The sequence below is a fragment of the Phyllostomus discolor genome, chromosome 14, assembly GCF_004126475.2.
Source record: "Phyllostomus discolor isolate MPI-MPIP mPhyDis1 chromosome 14, mPhyDis1.pri.v3, whole genome shotgun sequence".
Lineage (NCBI taxonomy): Eukaryota > Metazoa > Chordata > Mammalia > Chiroptera > Phyllostomidae > Phyllostomus > Phyllostomus discolor.
In genome coordinates this window covers 19016033-19039439 of record NC_040916.2, presented here as the reverse complement: position 1 = coordinate 19039439, position 23407 = coordinate 19016033, and the positions used below count along the sequence as shown (strand labels likewise).

The 23407-nt window shown below is 47.5% G+C and overlaps 1 protein-coding gene across 1 annotated transcript in view; it reads left to right on the top strand.

The window, feature by feature from the left end:
• Positions 1-23407, top strand: part of RASAL2 (RAS protein activator like 2) — a 275224-nt gene that overhangs the window by 141774 nt on the left and 110043 nt on the right. Inside the window, 1 exon segment of the mRNA XM_028530839.2 lies at positions 2554-2680. Within this exon segment, the coding sequence (XP_028386640.1) occupies positions 2554-2680 (127 nt within the window).

Sequence of the window (23407 nt, the reverse complement as noted above, 5' to 3'; positions counted from 1 at the left end):
ATAAATGATGTTTTCCAAGTAACCGGATTTCCTTGTGTGTGTCTGTCCCCCGTCCTCACGGATGGCCCGGAACTGTGACCAGGGCTGGGAGTCGGGCTCAGTCTGACTTTGTTGTGAAGGCACCTCAGACACCCGAGAAGCCCCTTCCCCCTTCCCCTGCTCCGTGTTCCTCCCCTGATGTGGAGTGAGTTCAAGGGCTTGATGTCTTTTTCCCTGAGGAAAAGTTAGACTCGGGGGCACAGTGCAAGGCCAAAGAGGTCAACAAAAATTCCTGCCGTGTTACAGAACCTGGACGGTACACACATTTGAAGAGCAAGTCAGTATAAATAATGAATGTGAACTAGTAAACTGAATCGGGGCAGTTAGAATGGATAAAATAGCTTTTCTAAAATTGAGTTTCTAAAACGGATTCTCTTTGGCTGTCTACTAAGATTGGTGAGCCCCAGCTTAGTTTGAAAATATTTGAAATATGATCCCTCTAATCTTCAAGTAGATCAATATCTTTTGAAAATATTTCAGGTAAGAAGCAACCTTAGTGTTGCAAAAGTAAAATACTTGTAAGAAATTCATATTTAGAATAAAAGTCAAAACCATTTTCCCATATATGCCAAGTCAGAGGTAAAATACCCCAACCTATGCAGGATACTTTGAATGAAATCTTTGGCTATATTTTAAGTTACAAAAGTGGGAAAGGAAGGGTCTACATGAACACTTTGAGAAAATAATTGTGAGTGAATTTTAGGCCCAAATAAGAAATTTGATGTATTTTATTTATCCTTCCTTAGACATGGTAGAGACAAAGTATATGATAATAGAAACCATATCCTACTTTTTCCTGAATATAACCTTTATAAATTTCCATGGAAAAGATCACGGGTCACTTCCTCCTGTAATATCAAGAATAACTACTACCTTTATTCTTAATGGCTTGGGCCACTTTCAGAACAAGGAGGAGAATGGTTGTGTTTATGTAGGTTCATCTATTCCAAGATACAAACTTTTCCCCCAAAGTCACCCCTGTTCTTTCCTACTTGTCAGGCAGGTGGAAGATACGTCCTCACCTCTGACCAGAAGGGAGGTTAACCTCGCGGTGCCACTCTTTTAATTATTTAAGTCTCGACGATAATAATTTCCACCCTGAGAGGGATGGATGACTAGGATGACGGTTCGTAAAGTCTTACATTACAGGGCGCTTGTGGAAGAGCTCCTGCCTTTACCGATGTTGTTGTTGGGTCTCCCTTTGTTTGTTTAGAATTTTTACCTCTCTGACCCTGCTGTCGGCTCCTCAGTGTGCAAGCAGCAAGCACAGTTGTGGTGGCGAGGGGATGGTGACTCTGGGGCCCCGTGCAGGGGGCGGGGGCTGAACATTTTCAGTCCGTTATGCAGGCGTCGCTGTTCAGATTCTCAGGAACAGAGAGAGAGAGAGCTTCGTTCTCATCAGCCCCGGGACCCCCGTCGTGGGAGCTGGGCGGCGGGGCCGGAGCAGAAGGCATAGCCACTGCAGTCCGTGCGGATCCCAGCGTTTGTGGATCATTGCTGTGATGACTGTTCCCTGCGGTCGTGGGCAGAAACAGACTATTCCCCGTCTGTGAAGGGGGGTAATAGTGACGGCTCTCTGAGAGGTCACACGTGTGAGTCCCTCAGCCTTGCACACAGTGAGAACTCAGTGCCAGCCGTCATCACCGACATCGCCGAAATTCCGGTGCTGGAGCCACGAGAAATGAGAGATAATGATCCATTACTGCTCTCAGCGTTGATAAAGGTTCCTAGGAAGACCTCACTGTGAGGGGATCTTAGCGTCCTGCCACCACTGTGCGGTGACAGCCCGTGAGCTTTGACATAGGTGCTGGCGCTAGGGACCCTCCGTGCCACGCACAGCCCTCACTCCCCGTGCGCCAGCAGCACTGGGCGTGGTTCCGAAACCGCGCCGGAAAAGATGTTTTTTCAGGGTCTCAGAACCTAATCTCACTTGTGGAAGAAAGTGTGCTGTTTTATTTCAGTACCTATATACGTTTTCATTGAACATGTATTTCATGAACTATCCCTAAGTGCTTAACTCTAAAACTGAAGAATAGTTCGGTGATTTTACTGCTTTTATGTAAGAAAACCTTTTAAGAGAACATTGTAGCTGAATCTCTCCAGTTGACTGTTACTCCCACCTACCTGGCCGAGCGCTGGGCAGGACTGGAGCTTGTGAACCAGTTTCTGCTGTAAAGGAAGCTTTTATTTTTGTGTGGGTGTCTGTTTTGTTCCCCGAACTCCCCAAACAGGTACACACCTGGGTGTGATCTGTACCTACTTCACGTACGCTAATCTACATACTCGCCTTTCCTGATCTTTGGGTTTTCTTTCTGAAGAAAAGCTTCCAGAAAAGGGGTTAGCAATGCTTTATTTACCGTTGTATATACTTTGCCTCTACGTTTCTTCTCCTTTGCTCAGGTGATTGATTGCAAGCTCCTGTTCTTATTAACGAAAACCAGAATTCGATCGGAGGGTGGCCGCGACGAGCTCCCTACGTGGTGGTTTCATCTCCTTCTCCTCTTGGTTACCCAGGTGCCAGCGGAGGGAGGCCCCGAGCAGCAGGCCGACTCCACCAAAGGGAGATGCCTCAGGAGGACCGTCAGCGTCCCTTCCGAGGGCCAGTTTCCTGAGTACCCGCCAGAGGGCGCCGCTAAACTGGGTAAGCTACTGAAAGGAAAGACATTCCTAGCTCTTATCTGGTGGTAATTAATGGGCTTGTTTTTGAGTGTTACCATAAAACAAAACATCCTGCATTTCCCGTTAAAGGAAGCGCGTTGAAGTATAATATGTTGTCCAGGAGTTAGAGGTCACTAGAAAGTTCTATTCTTTACAGCCAAGTGGCAGCAGAGTGACTTGACAGAGATACAGTTGATCTGAGCACCGTGAGCTGGCTGTGTGCAGTCCTGCACACGCTGGAGGGTGTGTTGTTTCTGAGCTTGCTGCTTGGCTTTAAACCCGGGAAGCCCATTAGGTGATCTTGTCCAAGTTCTGAGGTTCACCGGGGAGGGAGGGCCAGCATGGTGTGGGCGCTTAGTATGGAGTGGTTTGCATCCTCGTCATGCAGGCGCTGCTTCTGCCTTGTGCAATGTACCCTTAGATCAGGCTTCTTTGGCCGAGCCGATTTGGTAGATCCCATGCAAGTTGTATTCGGGACTATGGTTAGAGTGGGTGACAGAAGAGAGAAATTTAAAAGGAAAAAACCCACCTGAGTTGTTATACATTGAAGGAATTAATGTCAGCATCAAAGCAGCTCTTTCCCTGTTTCCTGCCAGATGTATTCCGTTCCATGGTTTGCATGCTTACCAGTGGATAGACAGGTAATTAGACAGGTCCGGTAATTTTAAGGAAGCATAATTAACATTAAATAAAATAATGAAAGGTTTTGCAATATAGGAAGTGTTTTGTATTGTTGTATCACTGATTCTAGACACGCCGGCATAGACGTTTGCTGGGTAGATGAAACAACCGTTTATTGTTTGTATGTTGGTTAATAGGGTAATTCTGGGATTTTGCCTGTGTTTTCGAATGGTAGGTTTTGGTCTCTTCATTTTTGCCTTTTTCTTCATTTCTCTTCATATTTTAAATGGAACTCAGAAATCTTAGTCAGAATTTGAATCCTTTCTTTCTGTTTTTGTCCTGTAACAATTGTCGGTTTTCTAGGATTTAGTCAGGTTAGCAAATGCGTTTCTCCAAGGAGTCAGGCTTGGAGAGACAAAACTCCCCTCTCATTTTATCTCCCTTGTGCTCCTCTGGCGTGTGTTGAACCCAGCGTGGGTGTCGGTGTGAACGGCACTGCGGACCTGTCTGGGTGTGACCGTCGTGTTTGCGGCTCACGTACGAGCCCTGTGTGAATGAGGCTGGGTCAGAGGCACCTTCTTGCGGCCCCCCTTGGTGTCACTGTTTACAGTGTTACGCCGATGACCGTCTCATCACTTCCCTAAGAACCTTTGACAAGCTTCGACCCACGCCGGAAGTGCATTCAGAGTCTGTCTGAAGAGTGATCATGATTTCATAAAAGAGAGAACTGTATCGGAAATTGTTGAACACCTCCAACGGCCCAGGCACTGGTCCCAAAGACAGAGCGAGATGAGGCGGCCTGGGTGCCAGCCCCGCTCCCGTCCCGGCCAGCAGGTCTCGGCTCACGGCAGTCCGCGGTCGTTTCTGGAGTGGGCATCCTGAATTAGCACGGAAAGCTCTTGCTCATAAATATTAGAGGGGAAAGACTACTGTTGGAGCCATTTTTTTTTCTTACATGCCAGTCTGATGTGGACTTAGATCGTGGTTCTGTTGTTCTGTTTTTGTCTCCCTGGTGCTTTGTCTTCAAGCGGAACTTCCTGCTGTCAGATGCTGAGTTGAATAATTGCTGGACATGTTACATTTTTCGTCAGTCCCTAGAATGAAAAGGCCTGCGAGGTAGCACCTCCGCCTTTAGAAGAATCTAGTGTTAATTAGGAAGGCAGAGTACTGATGGCTGTCCATGGTACATGTTATTATTGTGGTGTCTCGTGTGGCTTTTATTGATTTTTAATTATAAACAAACCCCTTTGTGTATGCGGCAAACGGTTACTGAGTGACAGTCGTGTGCCACATACTGTTCTAGGCACTCGAGACACAACGTGAACAAACAGACGAAACTCTCTCCCCTTGCGAAGCTTGCCTTCTATCGAGCACTTGTCAGTGCTCGATAAGCAAGAGTAATAAGTAAAATGTATGCTGTGCTAGCTGGTGATAAGTACAAAGAAAAAAATAAGTAGGGAATGGAAATAGAAAGTGTCAAGGAAGTGTAATTTTAGCTAGGGTGACCAAAGAATGCCCCACTGTTAAGTGACATTTGAGTAGCGATCTGATGACAGTACTCGAGTCAGGCATGTGGCTGCCTGGGTGTGAGGGTCTCCGCCCCCCGGAACAGCTGGGGTGGAGGGGGTGTGCCTGGAATGGCCCAGGAGCAGCAGAGACGCAGGTGGGGCTGGCGTGGAGTGCACAGGGGAGAGCGGCAGCAGGTGACGTCACCCAGCAGGTCGCGAAGGCCTCGTGTGTCATTGGAGGGGCTGTGGCTTTTACCCTGCGAGGTGGGGAAGCCTCTGGCTTCTGGACTGAGGGCGAGGACACAAGTGTCAGGGCTCCGAGGCCGACTGGAGCGGTGTCACGACAGTCCAGACGGGAGGGGCCAGACCTGGGCCACCATGGTGTGGCGGGGAGGCTGAGACGTGACTGGGTTCCGTCTCAAAGGTAGAGCCCACAGGACTTGCTTACCGGATCCGGGGTGGGAAGTGAGAAACAGAAAATGAAGAATTTCGGCCGGAGCAGCAAGAAGAATGCGGTTGTTATTTTTTAAATATTTTTATTTATTTATTTTTTAGAGAGGGAAGGAAGGGAGAAAGAGAGGGAGAGAGAGATATCAATGTGCGGGTTGTGGCCTGCAACCCAGGCATGTGCCCTGGCTGGGAATCGACCCTGCGACACTTTGGTTTGCGGCCCACGCTCAATCCACTGAGCTACACCGGCCAGGGCAATTTTTAAAGGGGGAGAGACTGTGGGAGAAGCAGGTGGGAAAGGGGGGTTAGCCAGGAGCTCGGTTCTGGGCGTGTTAAGTTTGAGGCTCCTCGGAGACAACCAGGTGGGAATGTGTGAGTCTGGAAGTGAAGGGAGAGCTACAGCCTGGAAACAGATCGGTTGCAGGGTTGCAGCAGAGATGGTGTTTGAAGAAGCCATGGGTGGGGTTGGACGAAATCGCCAGGGAGTTGTGTGTTGGTCTAAGCGAGAGGTCCAAGACTGAGCCCCGGCATATCGAGAGGTTGGGTGCACACGGAAGCACCAGCAGGGGATGGGCCGGAGAAGAAGGAGGAAAATCCCAGAAGTCTGTTTCCAAATAAGGAAGCCGAGTCTCGTGTGTTGTGGGGGGAAGCCCTTCTGTGCGGTTCTCACACTTCCCAGCCTCCGGGTTCCCTTTGTTCTTCCCCAGGACGGGCACCCCCGGAGAGCCCGGCAGGCTGTGCCGATGCACATCCGCGGCATCCGCGTTGGTGTCAGGTGTGACGTGCTCAGCTGCGAGGAGACGCCCGCTCACGAAAGACAGGCCCCTCTCGCTCTGCCACAGAGAGGTCGTGACAGGGAGGAGGAGCTCTAGGAGCGCACGGGATCCCTGAAGAACTTTCGCACAGAGATCTCAAACTGGCGAAAAAACTTCTGAATGTAGAAAAGATAGAAATGCCTATATTTTGGGGGGCACACATTGTTCAAACAGAAATTAAGGCATTTCACAATACCTACAAGCAAATGCACAAGGAGGAGAAACCTGGCAAAGGCCAGGAATTTAGAGAAGGGGGGGTCACGGAGAGAACGCCCCCCCCAAGGTTCTCAGGCTCCTGCGCTCAGCAGCTCACAGGCTCCCTGGGGTGCTGGAACTCATGTTCACGCCGGCATCTGGCACAGGTTTTGTTACTCCAGTTCTTCTCCACTGAAAATGAGGGGTTTTTTTGTAAGGCATATGAACACCATCTCTAAACCACCCATTTCCAGATTTGGGAAACCTAGAAAAAACTATTTTGCCTTGGTGACAATAACCAGATTTTAATTTAGCCATCAGAAAATGAAAAATTTTTGCCCTGGCTGGTGTAGCTCAGTGGATTGAGTAGCAGCCTGTGAACCACAGGGTCACCAGTTCGATTCCCAGTCAGGGCACGTGACTGGGTTGCAGGCCAGGTCCCCTGTAGGGGAAGCATGAGAGGCAACCACACATTGATGTTCCTCTCTCTCTCTTTCTCCTTCCCTTCCCCTCTCTAAAAATAAGTAAATAAAATCTGTAAAAAAATTAAAATAATTTTAAAAATAAATTTAAAATTTTCAAATTTAAACCATGCAAAGCTTGATTTGCTGGGTTTTCAAAAGGAAATTATTTTTTCAGGTTGTTGGGTCCTTGAATGGAATCAATAATAGGAGGTATATAAATTGACCACATAAACTAGAACTAGTAAATATTCATTTTCAGTGGAAATGTAACCTATATGAATTCAACTTAAAAAAAAGAAGCTTCCAAATACCTTAGGAGAAAGAGGAAAGCTGAACAGTGGACAACATTTTTGTGAAGAATACACTTATATACATTGTAGTATGCCTTGGACACATGCTAGCAAGTCCTGGGAAAGAATATGTCAAAAGTCCTTTAGAGTCAAAGTTAGCCACCCAAAATATTCATGTTTATATGTAAATTAAGAAGTCAAGCAGAATTTAAAATACCACCACCAAAAAAAAAAGGGAAACCAAACAGAAAAACCAAGAGAAGGGCAACCTTGTGCAAGGCTATGGTTTTCCTACGTTTATTGATCTAAGTGGTAAAAATTTGAGGAAACTTGGAAGAAAATAAATATTAAAGCAGAATATTTTCTCCAAGGCATTCCTGGAATTATTATAAAGGATAATATTTATAGGCCAGGATTTTAGAGGATATTCATTGTTTTGTTGAGTTTTTGAGCTTTTTTTTCTTTTTTGCTCAATCCCTCCCCCACCCCTTTATCCAGCACCCTCCCCACCCCCACCCCTCACCCCTGGCAAAGAAGACCCTAGCTCATCTCACTGGAGGCTTTTAGTTGAGTAGTTCCGAGATTTCTTAAAAACCGTAAGCCAGTATATAGTCAGTCTTCGGAACCTGTGACATCGTACAGCACACGCGTGGTGACAGCACTGGCAGTGGTCCGCCAGGAAGGGGCGGCGTCCGGGCTGACACAGCCACGCGCGGCCCGTTTTGCGGTAACAGGACGTGGGCTCCTACAGACCCCCACGCTGTGCAGAACCGCACAGTGAAGACCATGGGGCTCGTGGGGGGAGGGATTAGGGCCCTGCACTCGACACCTGGGTCGATGTACTTAAAGGCACGTGCAGATAGGAACTATGTGCTGAGTACACACGTACTACAGTAAATACGGTACTTGGGAAAATATCCCGAAATTTGCCGGAGGCAGTGGGCCTCCGAGTAGTTTTTAAGTTCCCTGTGAAGTCTCGGAGGGGGGTTTGGAAACCGAGTGACGCCTAGTGACGGGAGACGCGGGCTCGGGAGAGGCGGTGAAGCGGGGTCGCGGGCACGCGCCTGCGCGCGCTCTGTGTGGGGGCGTCGGGCGCGTTCCTGTGCGGCCGGGTCCAGCTGGGCGCAGTTTTCTCTGTTCACCTGTGGCTTCGCACAGCTGGAGTCGTGATAAAAAAAAAAAACTCACGTAATTGCAGGTGGTTCCCCGATGTGTCGGATGCCGAGGAACGACCCCATTTTCAAAGCGAGCCTCGGGACAGAGCACACTCACCACCCACCTGGCTTCATCAGGTGCATCAGTCCGAAAGAGGCAGCTTGCGTTTACCAGCCAATCGGTTTCCAAAACCGCTCCCCAGCACGCTCCTGAAGTGCTTTTGGCACTGCGTTATTTGCAGCTCGAAACTGGTGTGAGCACAATAAAAACTGGTACTTAAGCTCTGGAGCTACCCTACGAAAGCCAGCTTTTTATTGTACTCTATGAGCTAGATCTAGATCAGCAGGGAGGACATCTCATTTCAACGAGGAAAGCAATTCTCACTTCTGAGTCAAGTTGCCAGACCCCGGTCCCTGTGACGTGCGAGTGGGAGTTCGGGCTCCGGACTCGCTCTGTCACCTGCCCCCACCCTCCCTCACGGCCCTGCCACCCCTCGCCCCTCGGCTGTGCAGGTCCCGCACTGTCCCACACCTGGGGGGCCTGTCGCCTGTCATCGTGGGTTTGTAGTTATTCCTAACATTTCCAACAGATGGCAGTAAAGTGTCTCAAATAACAGATTTCCTTTTGTGAAGTCATTTGTAGGGGTTGCTGTTAGGGTCTCAGCAGGGTCCCCGAGGGCCTGCGGAGGGCAAACCCCAGAAGGAAGGGAGGGAAGGAGGGAGGGAGGGGAAGTTTTTGGCTGCGGACCAGCTGCTTGCTAGGTGTACAAAGCTGCATCACATATCTTACTATTTGAGTTAGTCTAACAAACTTTTTTCAGATCAACAAACTGAAATATATATTCTGTCCTTCAGCCTTGACTGTGTATTTTTATAGCGATCTGGAAGGCAGACAGAATTTCCAGACGTGGCCCCGCACCCTCAGAGGGCCCACAGGTGAGCGGGCGTGTGCCCAGCGCCGCCTGTGCGTTCCGGCCCTGCCTGCGGGGGCTGGTGCCTGGGAGCACCACGCAGAGGCCTCTGAAACATGGCGCCCGGGGGAGGAGCCCCTCGGGACTAGTCCTGGGCAGCACTGATCTTTATAAACCACTACGGTGGTGGGAGAATTGGGTGGGAAAAAGAAAGGAATGGCATAAACAATCAGGAACGGTTCTTAGGTTCAGCTTGGACTTCTGGGGATAAAATCGGTGAGTTTAATGTAAGCATCTAACTGTATTTCCTCCAGAAACCCCACCATAACGATAGTAACGAAGTTTTTTTTAAAGGTAAGGTCCTCCAAAGACAAGGAGAATGACAGAGGAGAAGGCAACCCCCAAACAGTAATAAACTGAGAGTGGGGAAGCCAGCGGAGTGTGGCTGACAGTGGCCTGGCCGGCTTGAGACAGCCAGACACTCAGCTGGTGCTGCGGAAAGCCGAGAACTGGGCTGAACCCCACTGCACAGTCTCCAGTAGCCCAGGGTTGGTGGTGTCAGCGCCCCCTGGTGGTGGGTCCGGCGCCTGCTCCTCTTCCCATCCCGCTGGACGGTTTTCCGGCCCCACTCCACCTCCGCCCTGACCCAGGCTGCAGGCTGTTGCTCTGAAGAGGAGACCCCAGGGGCCTCGCACTGGGGCACAGCAGACGGAGCTGAGAGCACAGGGCTCTTCCCAGTACCAAGGAAGGGAGAACCATCCGCCCGCTCACCGAGTGAGACCCCGCCACCCACCAGTGTCCCTCCCTTACCTGGCCCTCCTGGCAGCAGCGGGTCAGAAGAATGCCATTTGGGGTGCGTCACCAGCCCAGGAGAAAAGGCCGACCTACCTGCACTGACATTCCCAAGACTAGCAGACCTCTGGAGAAAAACCAGAACAAACAAAAGAAACTCCAAGGAACAGAGGCAGGCAGGGAACGAAAACTGGAAAAAGAGTCACCCCTCCCCTTAGAGAGAGAAAACGTTATGTACAGGAGACGGGAACTGAGCGTCACATGAAGCCGAGGAGCTGCTGCGCGGTTAAAAAAAAGTGACAGAAATAAAACTCTGGAAGGTTCGAAGATGGAGACGAGGAGCTATCTCAGCAGGCAGAGGGGAAAGTGGTTAAATAATGAGAGTTCACGTTTGGGAAGTCCGATATCGAAACAGCGAGCTCCAGAAAAAGAAAAGCAAGGGGAGGAAGCACTCTCCAAATCGTTCAACGAAATCTCCCAGGACTGAGGGTTGGGTGTTCCCAGATCCCAGGGGCTTCCTCGGTGCCGGCCACTAGGCCTCTCCAGGAAACTTCAGTTGCATCCGGTGACAGAGACGGTGTTATGAACCCCGCGGAAAGGAAAAACAGATTACACACCAAGGGTCAGAAAGCTGAACGAACGGCTTCCGACTTCCCGCCGGCAGCCCGGGAGCTGGAAAACAATGAGGCGTGGCCTCCAGCTGCCGGAGGAAGATTAGCTCCCACCTGGAATTCTGTGTCTGACCACGAGCCATTAACCACGCACGAGGATGAAGTACAGACATTTTCAGACACGCACGATCTTTAAAAATTACCTCCTGTGCACACTTCTCCTGAAGCCGGTGGGAAATCTCCTTCACCAAGACGGAGCAGGGTCGGGGGTGCCGGGCGGGAGATCTAAGACAAGCCAGGCATGGGGGGCCCTCGGGAGAATGTCGCAGAGAGAATGGTTCAGCGGCCCTGTACCAGCTGGAGAACGAAGGCCAAGGTCCAGACTGGAGCGGTCGGGAGGCCGCAGTGAAGACTTCTCCGAGACAGACCGATACAGTAACTCAGTGTGTGTGAACAGCAGGGGACGGGTTCGGGGTTGATTCAACAATAAGCACACAGAACCCCAAGTAAATGAATAATCAGATAGTAACTACAGGAGAAACGAAGAGTAGTTCAGAACATATGTGTCTACGGAGGGCTGGGGATTGCTGTTGTTTTTATTTTTAAAACAAGTCTTGAAAATAAGTAGACAACTATGCACATACATTACTTTAGTAACCTGTGAAAACTTTAAAACAGGCAAAGCCATATTCATTTCACAGGAAAGGAAATCTGAATGCCTTTTAACCACAAGAAAAAGATGGTGTACCCTATTTATAATTAACAAAAGCACATTAAAGCCATAACGAGCTACTGATTTTTACCGATGAGATTAGCAAATACAAAAATGTTTGTTTTGGAAGATTAGTCCATTTTATGTTCAGTTGCTTCTGAAGAGGGCATTTTGGCAAAACTGTCCATTGCCCTTGTCCCAGGAGCAGCCTGTGCAAAATCTAGGAATTTGCATCTTGAGTTTACTCAGGCATCACATCCGTGTTCATCAATAACACATGAGCAGACAACCTAAACGTGCGTCCGTAGGAAGTTAATGTAAATAAATCGTGTTACATCTTTGAATGGGCTACTGTGCACCCATCAACGAGAAAGTAGCTCCACGTGTAATAATGTGAAGCAGTGTCCAGGATGCATTGTGAAGGGGGCGGGGGGAACCAGGCGCAGAAATGCGTGTGTGTGTGTGTGTGTGTGTGTGTGTTATCCCGTGACTTGTGTAAGAGGTGCCGTGTGTGTGTCAGTGTGTGGGTAACACTGGCGCTGTGCAGAAGAACCTTTAGCAGTGATGCTTCCGAGGAGAAAACTGGAGAGACCTGGTGCATCAGAGAGGGAGGGAGATGAACTTCTCATTATATGATACTCTTTGCCCTTTCAGTTTTCAGCCGAGTGAATGAGTTACTGTTCTTAATAATGATGGCAATAATACTAATAACTATACTAAGGAAGGAGAGAGACAGAGAGAAGAAGAAACCTGCCTGAACAGAAGGTACGTTTCATCTCTTCCTGATGTGTCTCAAAATCAGGGAAACAATGGGCCAGAATCCGAGGGAATTAACTGGAAGTGTCTATCACATTAATGCCAACCGTGGCTCTCAAGCTGCTGAAACACACTGCTTTAAAAATTAGCCAAGTTCCTTCTCACTCTCCAGTTGTTAGTTTCTAGCAGGATATTAAGTTGGCCATTAAAACGGCTTAGTTTTTTATTTCTCTGCAGCAGAGAAATTGAATCTGGCTAAATAGAACTTGTTGACATTTTTATGTTAGGTGATTCTAATCTGACAGATTATAAAAGTAGCTTCTATTGGATGTTTCAGGAATGTTAAAAGGATACTTTCTTCTTCCTGACTCTTGTTAAATAAAACTTAGCCACAGTCATGCTGAGGAACAAGTTTTCTGTGGCTCGTAAATGCTGTGCCTGTGACAAAGTGTCACGGAACCGGTGCTACAACAGAGGAGGTGTTACTGTTTCTCATTTTGCTCACAGGTTTAAACCAACCCGGGAACTAAATGGGAGGTGTGAATTACATTGATGTGTTAGGAAGCGTCCTGTCTCTGTATGTCATGACTTGACTTGTTTGTTTGGGATTTTTTTTTTGTTTTAGTTTTGTTTTCATTTTTACTTACATAGTTTGGCAAATTCCTTTTTTCCAAAGTACAGGCCTGGTTCCCCATTCTGTTAAGCAATGGAGGTAGGAACACAGGGGTGGAGGTGTTTATAAAGCATCTTGAGATTTATTGCTGAGGCTTGATCTAGGCCCTTGGCTGCCATAAAGCCTTTTCCAAAAGGAAGAATACATGATTTACCTACAATGAGCTAAACATTACTTACCTTAATTATGTGTCCTCCCTCCGTTCCTCCTTCCCTGTCCTCGCTCTGTCCCCGTCTCCCTGCTGTTCAGGACTGGCTAAGTTTTTACCAAAGCCTTTTTACTTTATTTTCAAACACAAGGATTTATAAATCCAGTTGGTGGAAAAACTAGTTGCGTTTGTGTCCAGAACAGACTGGAGCTGCCCCCAGGGAGGAAGCGTGTTTGCCGTGACCCCGGCACCCCCACCTGCCCTCTGACCTCTGCAGTATCCATGCTCACGAAGGGAAGCTCTCGTGTTCGCTGGGTCGTCTCCATTGCATTCTTTTCTCTGAAATCACAAACCAGTTTTATTTCCTTCAGAAATCTTCACGGCAACTTTGTTTCTCATTTTAATTGGATTGTAATGTAGCACAACAGGAAATTACCGTCCGCTCCACTGTTTTCTTTCGGCTCGCAGATCTTCCTTTGTCCGAGTCTGGCGTGCCCCTCCCCGCACCAGAGAGGAGGGCGGCAGGAAAGGTTCAAGGTAGAAAAGAGTGAACACGACGTGGATGCCTGGGGTATGCGGAAGTAAAAGACTGAATTCGAAAGAGAATGGCTAGTAAAGATGATCATTTTAGCTCAGTTTATTTTTTTCCACTTAAAGACCACTTAGATGTTTTTCCTCTCGCTTTAGTCAGTGTGGTGACATCTAAAGAGTCAAAAACTTATTCAAACAAATCTTTTGGAATTAATTTTTAAAAGTAGGAATTGCACAGAGGTATGTAGCTGTATGTATGTATGTATGTGTGTGTGTATGGATGAGGAACCAGGTGGGCCAGTGAGGGAGCCAGTGAAACAGTACGTGAGCGAGAGTGAGCGGAGAGAGAAAAATGTATTCAAAGCAGAATACCATTGGGTATGCGCATAACAATCAGGTAAAGTAGCTTTGCAGTAGCCACTGCAAGCCAGACTGCCCCCAAATGGTGGACGAGGCTCCTCGGAAGAGACCGCACGTAGGATAGCAGTTGGGAGAGAGTCTGGCCTCTTCTAACATCGACACCAGAGGTATAGAGCATAGGGCTGCAGGCAAAAGATGAGCTTTTGTAACTAAATGTGTTACTTTAACTAGTAAGTTGGAATGATACTTACGGTCTTTCCCAAGCCTTCGTAATGAGTGTAGCGGCTCCATCGTATCTGTGCCTGAATGATACATCTGCGTGTTGCACTCGTCTTGGTTCAGGCTGCCACACCAGGACACTGCAGACTGGGGACTTTACCCACGTTTGCTCCCCACAGTCCTGGAGGCTGGGGTCCGAGACTCGGTGCCTGCCGCGGGCCCTCTGCCTGGCCGCACGCTGCCTCCCACGACCGGAAGGAGGCTTGGGAGCCCTCTGGGGTCCTCTAGGTAAGGGCACTAATCCCAGCCATGAGGGTGCCACCCTCTTGACCTGATCACCGTATTTTGCTGTATATTAGGGCCCTTTTTTTTGCCCAAATTTTTAAGGGAAAAATAAGGGTGCGCATTATACATGGCTGTAACTAATTCCATATCTATATAAATGTCTTTAATTCTTTTGTTTATGCTTATGTATTAAAAGTGTAGCTCCAGGGAACAATAACAATATCCATATGCAAAATAAAACCCTGGAACACAATAATCAGTTTTATTTCTAAATATAAATAAATAAATAATGACTTTAAAAATTAAAATGAAAGATTTTTTTCCCTGAAAGTCTGGGCCAAAAAAACATGGGTGTGCCGCACACACAGCAAGATATGGTTTGTTCTAAAGGCCCTGCCTCCTAACACCGTCATATCAAGGGTCAGGGTTTCAACACGTGAATTTCGGAGGGACACCAGCGTTTTGTCCGTTGCAGTGCTATCGTCACTTGTAACTGACACGGCAATTTGAAGAAAAGCTCATCGTGTGGAATCTCGTGCCCCCGTGAAGGGCCGGTTTATGCGTTTGCCACATTACAAATGGTGAACCATAGATCACACAGAGTTGTATCAGTTCTATCAGGGAATAAGAATGGATTGAAAACTTCATCAGCAGAAATTTACCTGCCTCTTATTCTTTGTTAATTGTTGAGATTCATGCATGGGTTTTCGGGAGAAATGTTACTAGACTCCAAGAAGTCATCCTTTAGAATATAGTTGCTTTTCAAAATTGTCGGGTACTATTTCTGCTGTATTGTTAATAATGCTGTGCTATTTCAGAATTACTGATTGTACCAAAAGTTTATGCCTCAGAAAAAATATCTAATGCAATTCTATTTCCCTCTCTATTTTGGTCATATATTTTAAGCGATGGTTCTTCCTTCTTAGGGACAATCAAAAGCATACCATTATCCCTGTAGCAGAACTAAGAGGCTATCGTATAAATATTGTAAGGACCTTATGTTCCGTCTCTATTGTGAATTAAACAATAGCCAAACTCTTAAATCCTAGTATTTTCATGTGTCCACGTTTAGTTGCTGTTAACAAGGGCCTCTTAAGTAGCTGTTCTGAGGCACACTGTGTTCTAGTGTCCACTTAAATTAGGAGGCGCATTCTTGAAGCTAGAAAATATTTTTAAATTAGAAACTAGATACCAGAAAGCATTAGAATGCCGTGGAGACTGTGATTCGTGACAGCGTAGTCTGCTGCCGAGTCCGAAGGCGTGCCCGGCAGGGGGGCAGCCTCGCTGACTCTCGTAGCCGGAAAGACGGCGGAGCAAACGCAGTAAGGGCACGCACACAGGGCAAAATCCAACAGGGAGGGCAAAATGTACGCCTGGTGCCGCCGATCGGCGACGGCCTCTAAGACGGATGTGTCACCTCCTGATTTCCAGAACTTGTGCACGTGGCCTTGTTTGGAAAAAGGGTCCTTGCAGAAATAGTTGAGTTAAGGATCTCAAGGTGAGACCATCCTGGATTGTCTTGACGGGTTGCAAACCCAACGCCAAGCATCCGTGTGAGAGACAGACACACAGAGGAGAGGAGAAGGCCTCGTGAGGCAGAAGCGAGGACGGGAGCTCTGTGGACACGCGCCAGGGAATGCCCGAAGCCCGCAGATGCTGGGAGAAGCCAGGAAGGTTCTCCCCTGCAGCCTTTGGGGGGAGTGCACTTGGCCTACACCCTAACTTTGGACTTCCGGCCTCCAGAAAACCAGGAGAGAGAAATTTCTGTTGTTGTTAAGCCACTCACTTTGTCATAATTTGCTACAGCATCCCCAGGAAGCTAATACACTTGGTTATTTTCTCTGAAAAATTCAATACATCCTTAAACAATTGGCACGCTGTACAAACCGTATCCCGGCAGCGGCCCTGGGAAACAGCTGCGGGCATGACCCTCATTGTAGATGGAATACTGATGCCGAGGAAGTGGTGGAACCAGGATTCAAACCCAGGTCTGCACGGCTTCAAATCCACTTGCTATGGTGCCTCCCCATCACTGCACACACATCGCAGTCACTGGTCGGCGACCTCTGGTTTAAGAATGACCTAGAATCGGGACGGGCGGCTGTGAGACCCCCTGTCCCTTTCCTCCTCGCCCCAGCCAGATCCCCTTCCCGATTCCAAGTCCTGCAGCGTGACTGGCTGAGCAGGTGACCGTGCTCTCTGGAGTCAGTCCCATCACTCATCAAATACGTATTTTTTGAGTTCCTGTTACGTGCCGCACACTGCTGTGGCCCGTGTGAACAAAGCATTTGCAACACCATCCGCAGTGGCACAGACAGGCGCCTGCCTTCGTGGAGCTTACGTTCTGGGAAGAGCGGACTGACAAAAACAAACTCTGCGGTGTGTCGTGTAGTGACCAGCACCGTAGAGAACAGTGAGGGGACGTAAAGGACCTGGGGGCTATGTGGGTGGAGGAGGGGGCCGAGGGGTACTATTTTATATGAGATGATAAGGGAGGGTCTCCCTAGGTAAGGGACGTTTGGTGAAGACCTGAAAGAAAATGCCCCGTCACGGCAGGGTGTGAGTTGCCAGTTTCAAAGGGTCTCTGGGGTGCTCCTCAATGCGAGTAAAGACGGACCCACTTCAAGGAGCACCACTGGGCAACTCCGGAACGTCTGTGATGCGGAGAGCCTGCCGAGACTTGTCAAGGACTTAAAGCAGAATAACACATCTTCCGTACAGGGTTTGAGCGAGAGGGGGGCCTCTGAATTCTCGACAGTCGCACTAGAAGCCAAGACCACGGAGCAGCCAGCCACCGTAGGGTTCCACGTGGACGTGGTTTCTGCAGCGTCTGCCCAGCACACGGCGGGGTGAATGGGGAGGACCAGGGAGAGTCAGAGGCAACCCCCAGGTCACCGTGCAGGGCCATCCCGGAACCACTGCCGGGGAGCCGACAGCCAGGGAGCCGGCTGAGAGCACAGCCCGCCCACACCGGGTCCGGAGGACGGAGGACTCCAGGGCCTTCCCAGTGTAACCTCAGCATTCCCAGATGATACCTTTACACCACCAGCTTTCATTTACAAACATAGAGGTAAACATTGTCCATCCCCAAAGAAAAGGCTAAAAATTAGAAGAGGAACCCCTTCAGTGGGGTGGGCGATGGGGCTGCTACTTTTTATTAGCCTGCTGGATTTTAAGTGTGGTTGGTTTTTGTCCACAGGGCACGTGTCCCTTTGACGATGTAATGTGTGATTTCAGAAAACAGCCTTCCGAGTGCGCACAAGCAGCGTGGCAGTGACTGCACGGCTGTGGAAACAGGGTATGAAAGGGAAGCTCCCCAGCAGAGTCCTGGCGCACTGTGGCAGCCCATTGACCGTTAGTCCTTCTTCTCTGCCCGTTTTGCGGGGACGCGAATGTACGGAAAGATTTTCTTGAGATCCAACCAGTCAGTGTATGAACATTTTTTTAAAAAATCCTCTAATTTTTAATCAGGGTGCTGTAATTTCAGACTTTAAATACTCATTATGCATAATTTAATAGGTCATGACAAACATTCTCAGGAGGCCAGATTTTTTGGCGAAAACAACTCCTTACATTTAAAAAAAAGTCAGAGATAGTAAAAATGCATTCGGAAAGGACGTGCACACCAGGAAATTAATTTGATGAAATTTAACACCCTTTCCTTCAGCCACTTTGGATGCACGTCTTGCTGTCACTAACACGTGACAGTTTATCTCCAGCAACATGTAGATCAGCACGTATTAAACATTCGATAAATCTCGGTTGACTACATTGCCTTAAGTTGCCAGAGTCCTCTGTGGATGGAGAAGCATGAATGTGTTGAATGCTAAAATGCGCCCGAGTCAGTCACATAGCCACTTTGTGACAGCATGATCGTCAGGGGGCGAGTAAGCCCTGCACCCACCTTTTCTCAGAACCGTTTCATAGGGAGAAGTTGAAAAGATTGGGCAAATGCTAGCCCATAGGAGGACCATAAGTGTTGTGTTACTTTGTTTCAATGTTGCTGCTTGGAATGTTTACCAAGATTCTGCAAGCCACTGCCCTTCCTGCCTACTGAGAACTTCCTTCACGAAAGCGTTCCATTTGCGCTCTCCTTGGGTGATTTATAATGTCAACGTCACCTCATCGAGGCGTCTGTCATTGTAGTACAGGGTATGTAGTGTCTTGTTTCCAGTACTCTCTGTGGACGGACCAGAAGCCTGCATGGTTCTCTTGGTAAGAGGAATACTATTTGACAAGGGGACAGACTTTCTCACAGGGAGCAGTGGGGTGTGCTCTGGACCACGCTACTAGTGTGCTCACCATCGCGTTCGAAGAGTCCCTTGGGTCCCGGCTGGGTGGTGCCATTGGTTGGAACGTTGTCCTGTGCACCAAAAGGTTGCGGGTTCGATCCCCAGTGCTGGAGGTGGCCGATCAGTGTCTGTGTGTCTCTCTCCCTCCCTCCCTCCCCCATCCTCTCTCTCTAAAATCAATAAACATATCCTGGGGTAAGGATTTAGTTTTTAAAAGTGTCTCCTGGTAAAAGAATGAAACATTGCTATAAAGGGAAGGAAAAGAAAAAGCTGTACAAGAACCTCAGGCGATAATAGCTTGTGAGTCCTGGTCAATGAAGAAATCATGAAGATACTTTCAGCAAAGATGTAAGCTTTTGGGGGGAGGGAAGACCATGTCGAGTCAGGACTGAAGTATGGAAACTGTTCTCATGCTCCCCTGCCCCCCCCCCCCCCCGTTTACAGTGCCCCCTTCCCCCCCGAACACCCGGAACACTGTTTGTGTTTCATTCCACTCAACACGTGCTTATGCAGTGGTTCGCGCCAGGTAGTGTGCTAAGCACCTTGCAAATATTTATTCTCTTAATCCCGTGAGCTAGATACTATTATTATCCCTGTTCGTTTGTTCTTAAATATTTAATGAAGCCGAGGCAATGCTTCCCCAAGACCATGCAGGGGTAAATGGCACAGCTGGTCTGTGGACCTGGTCAGCTGGCCCCGCAGCCCCCGCGCTGCCCTTGCACTTGCTGCCGTCCGTGACCTCCGAGTGCCGACCCGCAGAGGCAGACTTCTGGACTCTGGGTCCCTGCACCCTTACGAAAATTAATGCATTGGCAAGGTTGTTTGTGTTACTGTTATCTAATGTTAAAAAAAGTGTAGTCATCTCTTTGAAAAATGTTGTATGAAAAGAATAGTGGATAAGCTTTTTTGTTGCTTTTGGCAGTCAGAGGGAAGCCATGATGAACGAAACTGTCACTGAGGACGCAGTTTCAGGTGTTAGAGAACTTTTTTACAAGCAGCATGTTTGGCACTTAATAGCACTCGATCAATATCGAGTCCAGATAAACATTGAGCATAATGTTTTTTAGCATTTTTAATTCATCGTACTATTTTTAATTTTACATTATGTGTGTGGGTATGATGTAACAGGAGTGCCCAGCCTGCAGGCCGCCTGCAGCCCAGGGTGGCTATGAATGCGGCCCACCACCAAATCACAAATGTACTTAAAACCTTTTCTTTGCTCATCAGTTTTCATTAATGTTTGTGCATTTAATGTGTGGCCCAAGACAATTCTTCTTCTTCCAATGTGGCCCAGAGATGCCAAAAGGTTGGACACCCCTGAACTTGTGGAATTTAAAATGTGCATCACAAAAGTTTTAGGAAATGTTTAATGTTTTGTAGGTGACAGTTGTAGTTATGCAGCAACTGATGGTACAAGATAAAGAATGGTCCACAATAGTCAGATTTTACAAATTCATGCCTAAATGTCTCGAAGGACAAAACCACGTTATTAAAATCAGTGTGGTGGCTTGATTTTCTCTGGTCAGTGGGGTGCAGAGCATTGCATTTGCTCCCGGACGGGAGGGGGAGAGGGACGCCCTCCGCCCCCACGACCCAGGTCGCCCTGTTCTCATTTCTCTGCTCCCCCCGCCCCAGAGACGCGGGGGTGCGGGTGTGAGTGCGCCCCGCCACCAGGGACCATTTCCTTCGAGATTTGCTCATCTCATTCCCTCTCAAGTTTGTCACCCAGGAAAGATCAGTCAAATATTAGACAGACGTCCTCGAAATATCGCTATTTTTCACTTATTGTTGTTTCCTATGAATGCGACATTTTAAGATTAGCACGTTAAATGTATCATTTAGTGTAAATGCGTTCAAATAGCCAAGCCATGTGCTGACTTCACTGTAGGCGGGACAGGTCTGTCTGTCAACAGTAACCACCACGGGACGTATGTGAAGGGGTGCTCTGCAGTTACGTAATGGTAAGTCTTGGATACGCTCAAAGCGAAATTCTTTTTTTATTGGGATTACGTCACTGCTATCACTGAAACAAATCTCTTCTACAGGATTTTCAAGTTTTTCACCGGTAGTGATATTTTTTGTCCTTAGCTACAGCGGTAATAGATTTCGATGTTGTGTTCATTGCTAAGGGCAAAGATGTTATCCCTTGCGATGAGCAGGAGAATTTGGCTTGTTTCCAAAGCCAGCGGTGAATCAGGTCTGGAGTGCAGTATCTGTGTTGCTTCACTACCAGGTGTTTTCTGGGTAGGTTCCCCGATTTGGAATTGATGGGGAACCGACCATGTGCCTTGTTCCGTAGCTCTGTGCCTTTTCTACCAGGCTTTTGCCTTTTCTGGGAGAACATCTAATTCATTTCTTATGACATCAAACTATTTTTTTGTTAATTATAATAATTTTTTGCTGTACATGCTGAAATTTAGAGGGAAGTCGTTAGCTCTTGAAAGTTATTTTTCATACTGACTGATGTGTTCTAGAACTAAAAATGATCATTTATGGAGTTGTTTTTTTCACGTCCACATGTTTTGAACTTGGTTTTCACAGATTGAAGAATCATTTATCTCAACTTTTAAAAAAAGAAAAAAATCTCACATCATACATAGGAACTTTCAAAAATAACCCTTCTCGAAAAGTAGGGAAATACCTTTGGAAGTGTAACACTGTGAATGAAAATATAATAAGACTGATGTTATCAAATGGGGCAGGATCGCCCTCTTGGAGCCTCGAATATAATTGAAAAGGTTCTTATGCTTATGGTTCAGCAGTAATGGGTAGAAGTACCACAGATTAAATTTCCCCTGGCTTAAGAATTTAAATTTTCCTTTGGGCAATGGATTTTCTATTTTTAAAAAAATCAGGAACATCATTTTAAATGTTTAACGAAGGGATGATATTCTTACAGAAAAATACTACAGAATATTTACATACCAAAGACTGAATATACCTTCGTAATACTTTTTAGCTCTATATAAAAGACAGGGTCTGATGAACTTCCCTGGCCTATGTGACATTAAGTAGGTTAAACATGGAAGAGGAAGAACAGTGGCCGCAGAGCTAAGGGAGAGGCCGCTCACGTCTGATCCGATCTCCTCCTCAGAACGCAGCTTGGGGCCCAGAGCACCCCCTCCCCTCCCCCTTCCCGTGCTCACTCCCTTCTGCCTGCACAGGGAAAGAAAAAGGATGAGCTCCCTCTCTGTCAGCCTCCCGCATCCCAGGGCCCGGATGTGAAGAAAACGTTTACACTTTATCGCTCCACAAGCTCCTTTTCGGTCAGAAGGTGCCTGGTCAGATTCTGGAAGCACTGCCACCTCCAGTTGCTGAAATGAGTGAAGAGACAGCATGCGTGGAATGTCCTTTGGAGAATGCAGTTGGCTGTCCCAACAGAGAGTGTGGTTTGTGACACCTGGCTTCACATACACCTGCGACAAGGGCCCGGCTGCTGATGGACTGACCTGGAGCAATGCACAAGCTCTCCTATAAAATGAATGATATTTTAGAAAATTTGGAAAGAGCGAAAGCTGCAACGAGGAAAAATAATAACCCCCGAGTGGCACTTATCTATAAACTTGGCACAGTTTGGTTTCGTACACCATGGTGGCTGAGAGAAAGCACTTCCAGGCCAGCTGCGGTGGGACCTTGGGCAAGCTGCTAGTTCAAAGCCATGTGTGTCTCCATGTCCTCCCCTGTAAGTGGGCAAGAGACTAGCATCTACTTCCTAGGGTGTCTGTTCTAGAACTCTGTGCTCTAGGAGACTCCTGTTAGGGTTTTCTAATGTTTAAAACATATTTCATGACTTGTGTCTTAGAGCATGCTAGATTTTAGCTTGCTTCAGTTAATGGTAAGACAGTAATGGAAATTAAGCAGGGTGAACTTTACCCGCAGTGTGCAATAGTATTGCTGATTATGTAGTGCCTGTGGATGTTGTTGTGTATCGGTGGTTTGGCAGAGATGACTGTACCATAACATCTGTGTTTTCCTACGTAGATTTTATGGGAACAGTATCTCACAGTCGAAATATTCTTTCAAACTAAGGCAAAATCACTCATCTACTCATGGACACTCGGGCTGCTTCCAAATCTTGGTGATTGTAAATAGCACTGCAATGAACATAGGGGTGGAATCGGTGTTTCACGTTTCTTTGGCTCAGTTTCCAGAAGTGGAATCGCTGGGTCATGAGGCAGTTCAGTTCCATGAGTTAACTCCACACTCTTTTCCACTGTGGCTGCACCAGCCTGCGTTCCCACCAGCAGGGCCAAAGGGCTCCCCTCTCTCCACATCCTCGCCAGTAGTTGTTTGCTGATTTATTGGTGATGGCCATTCTGACAGGGTTGAGATGATATCTCATTGTGGTTTTAATTTGCATTTCTCTAATGATTAGTGGTGCGGAGCACAATGGAATACTACTCGGCCATTTAAAAAAAAAAGGAAATCTTACCCTTTGCGACAGCGTCAGTGGGCTTGGAGAACATCACGCTCAGAGAAATCAGGCAGTTGGGGAAAGACACGTACCATAGGATTTCACTCACATGTGGAATCTAAGCAACAGAATAAAGTAACTGGCACAATAGAGACAGGCTCATATAGAACAGGCTGGCAGCTCTAGGGGTGGGATGAAGGGGTGAAGAGATTCAGCAAAAACTTTTAAAAAGAACAAACTCATGTGGCGATTTCGAGGGGAGGTGGGTGGGTGGAGGTGGAAGAAGATATGAGGGGATTGTTGGTAATGGAAAAAAATACAGTAAAATTTTAAAAATTAAAAAAAAAAACAAGGCAGAAACCAATGGCTAATGACTCATGTTGGCAAAGGTGGACGAATAACTAATGGTCCCTGAGTTGTGATACCAGAATAGTTTAATAGGAAGTCAACAAGCCTAACAAATATTTGCGTGTGTGTGTGTGTGTGTGTGTGTGTGTGTGCGCCCGCGC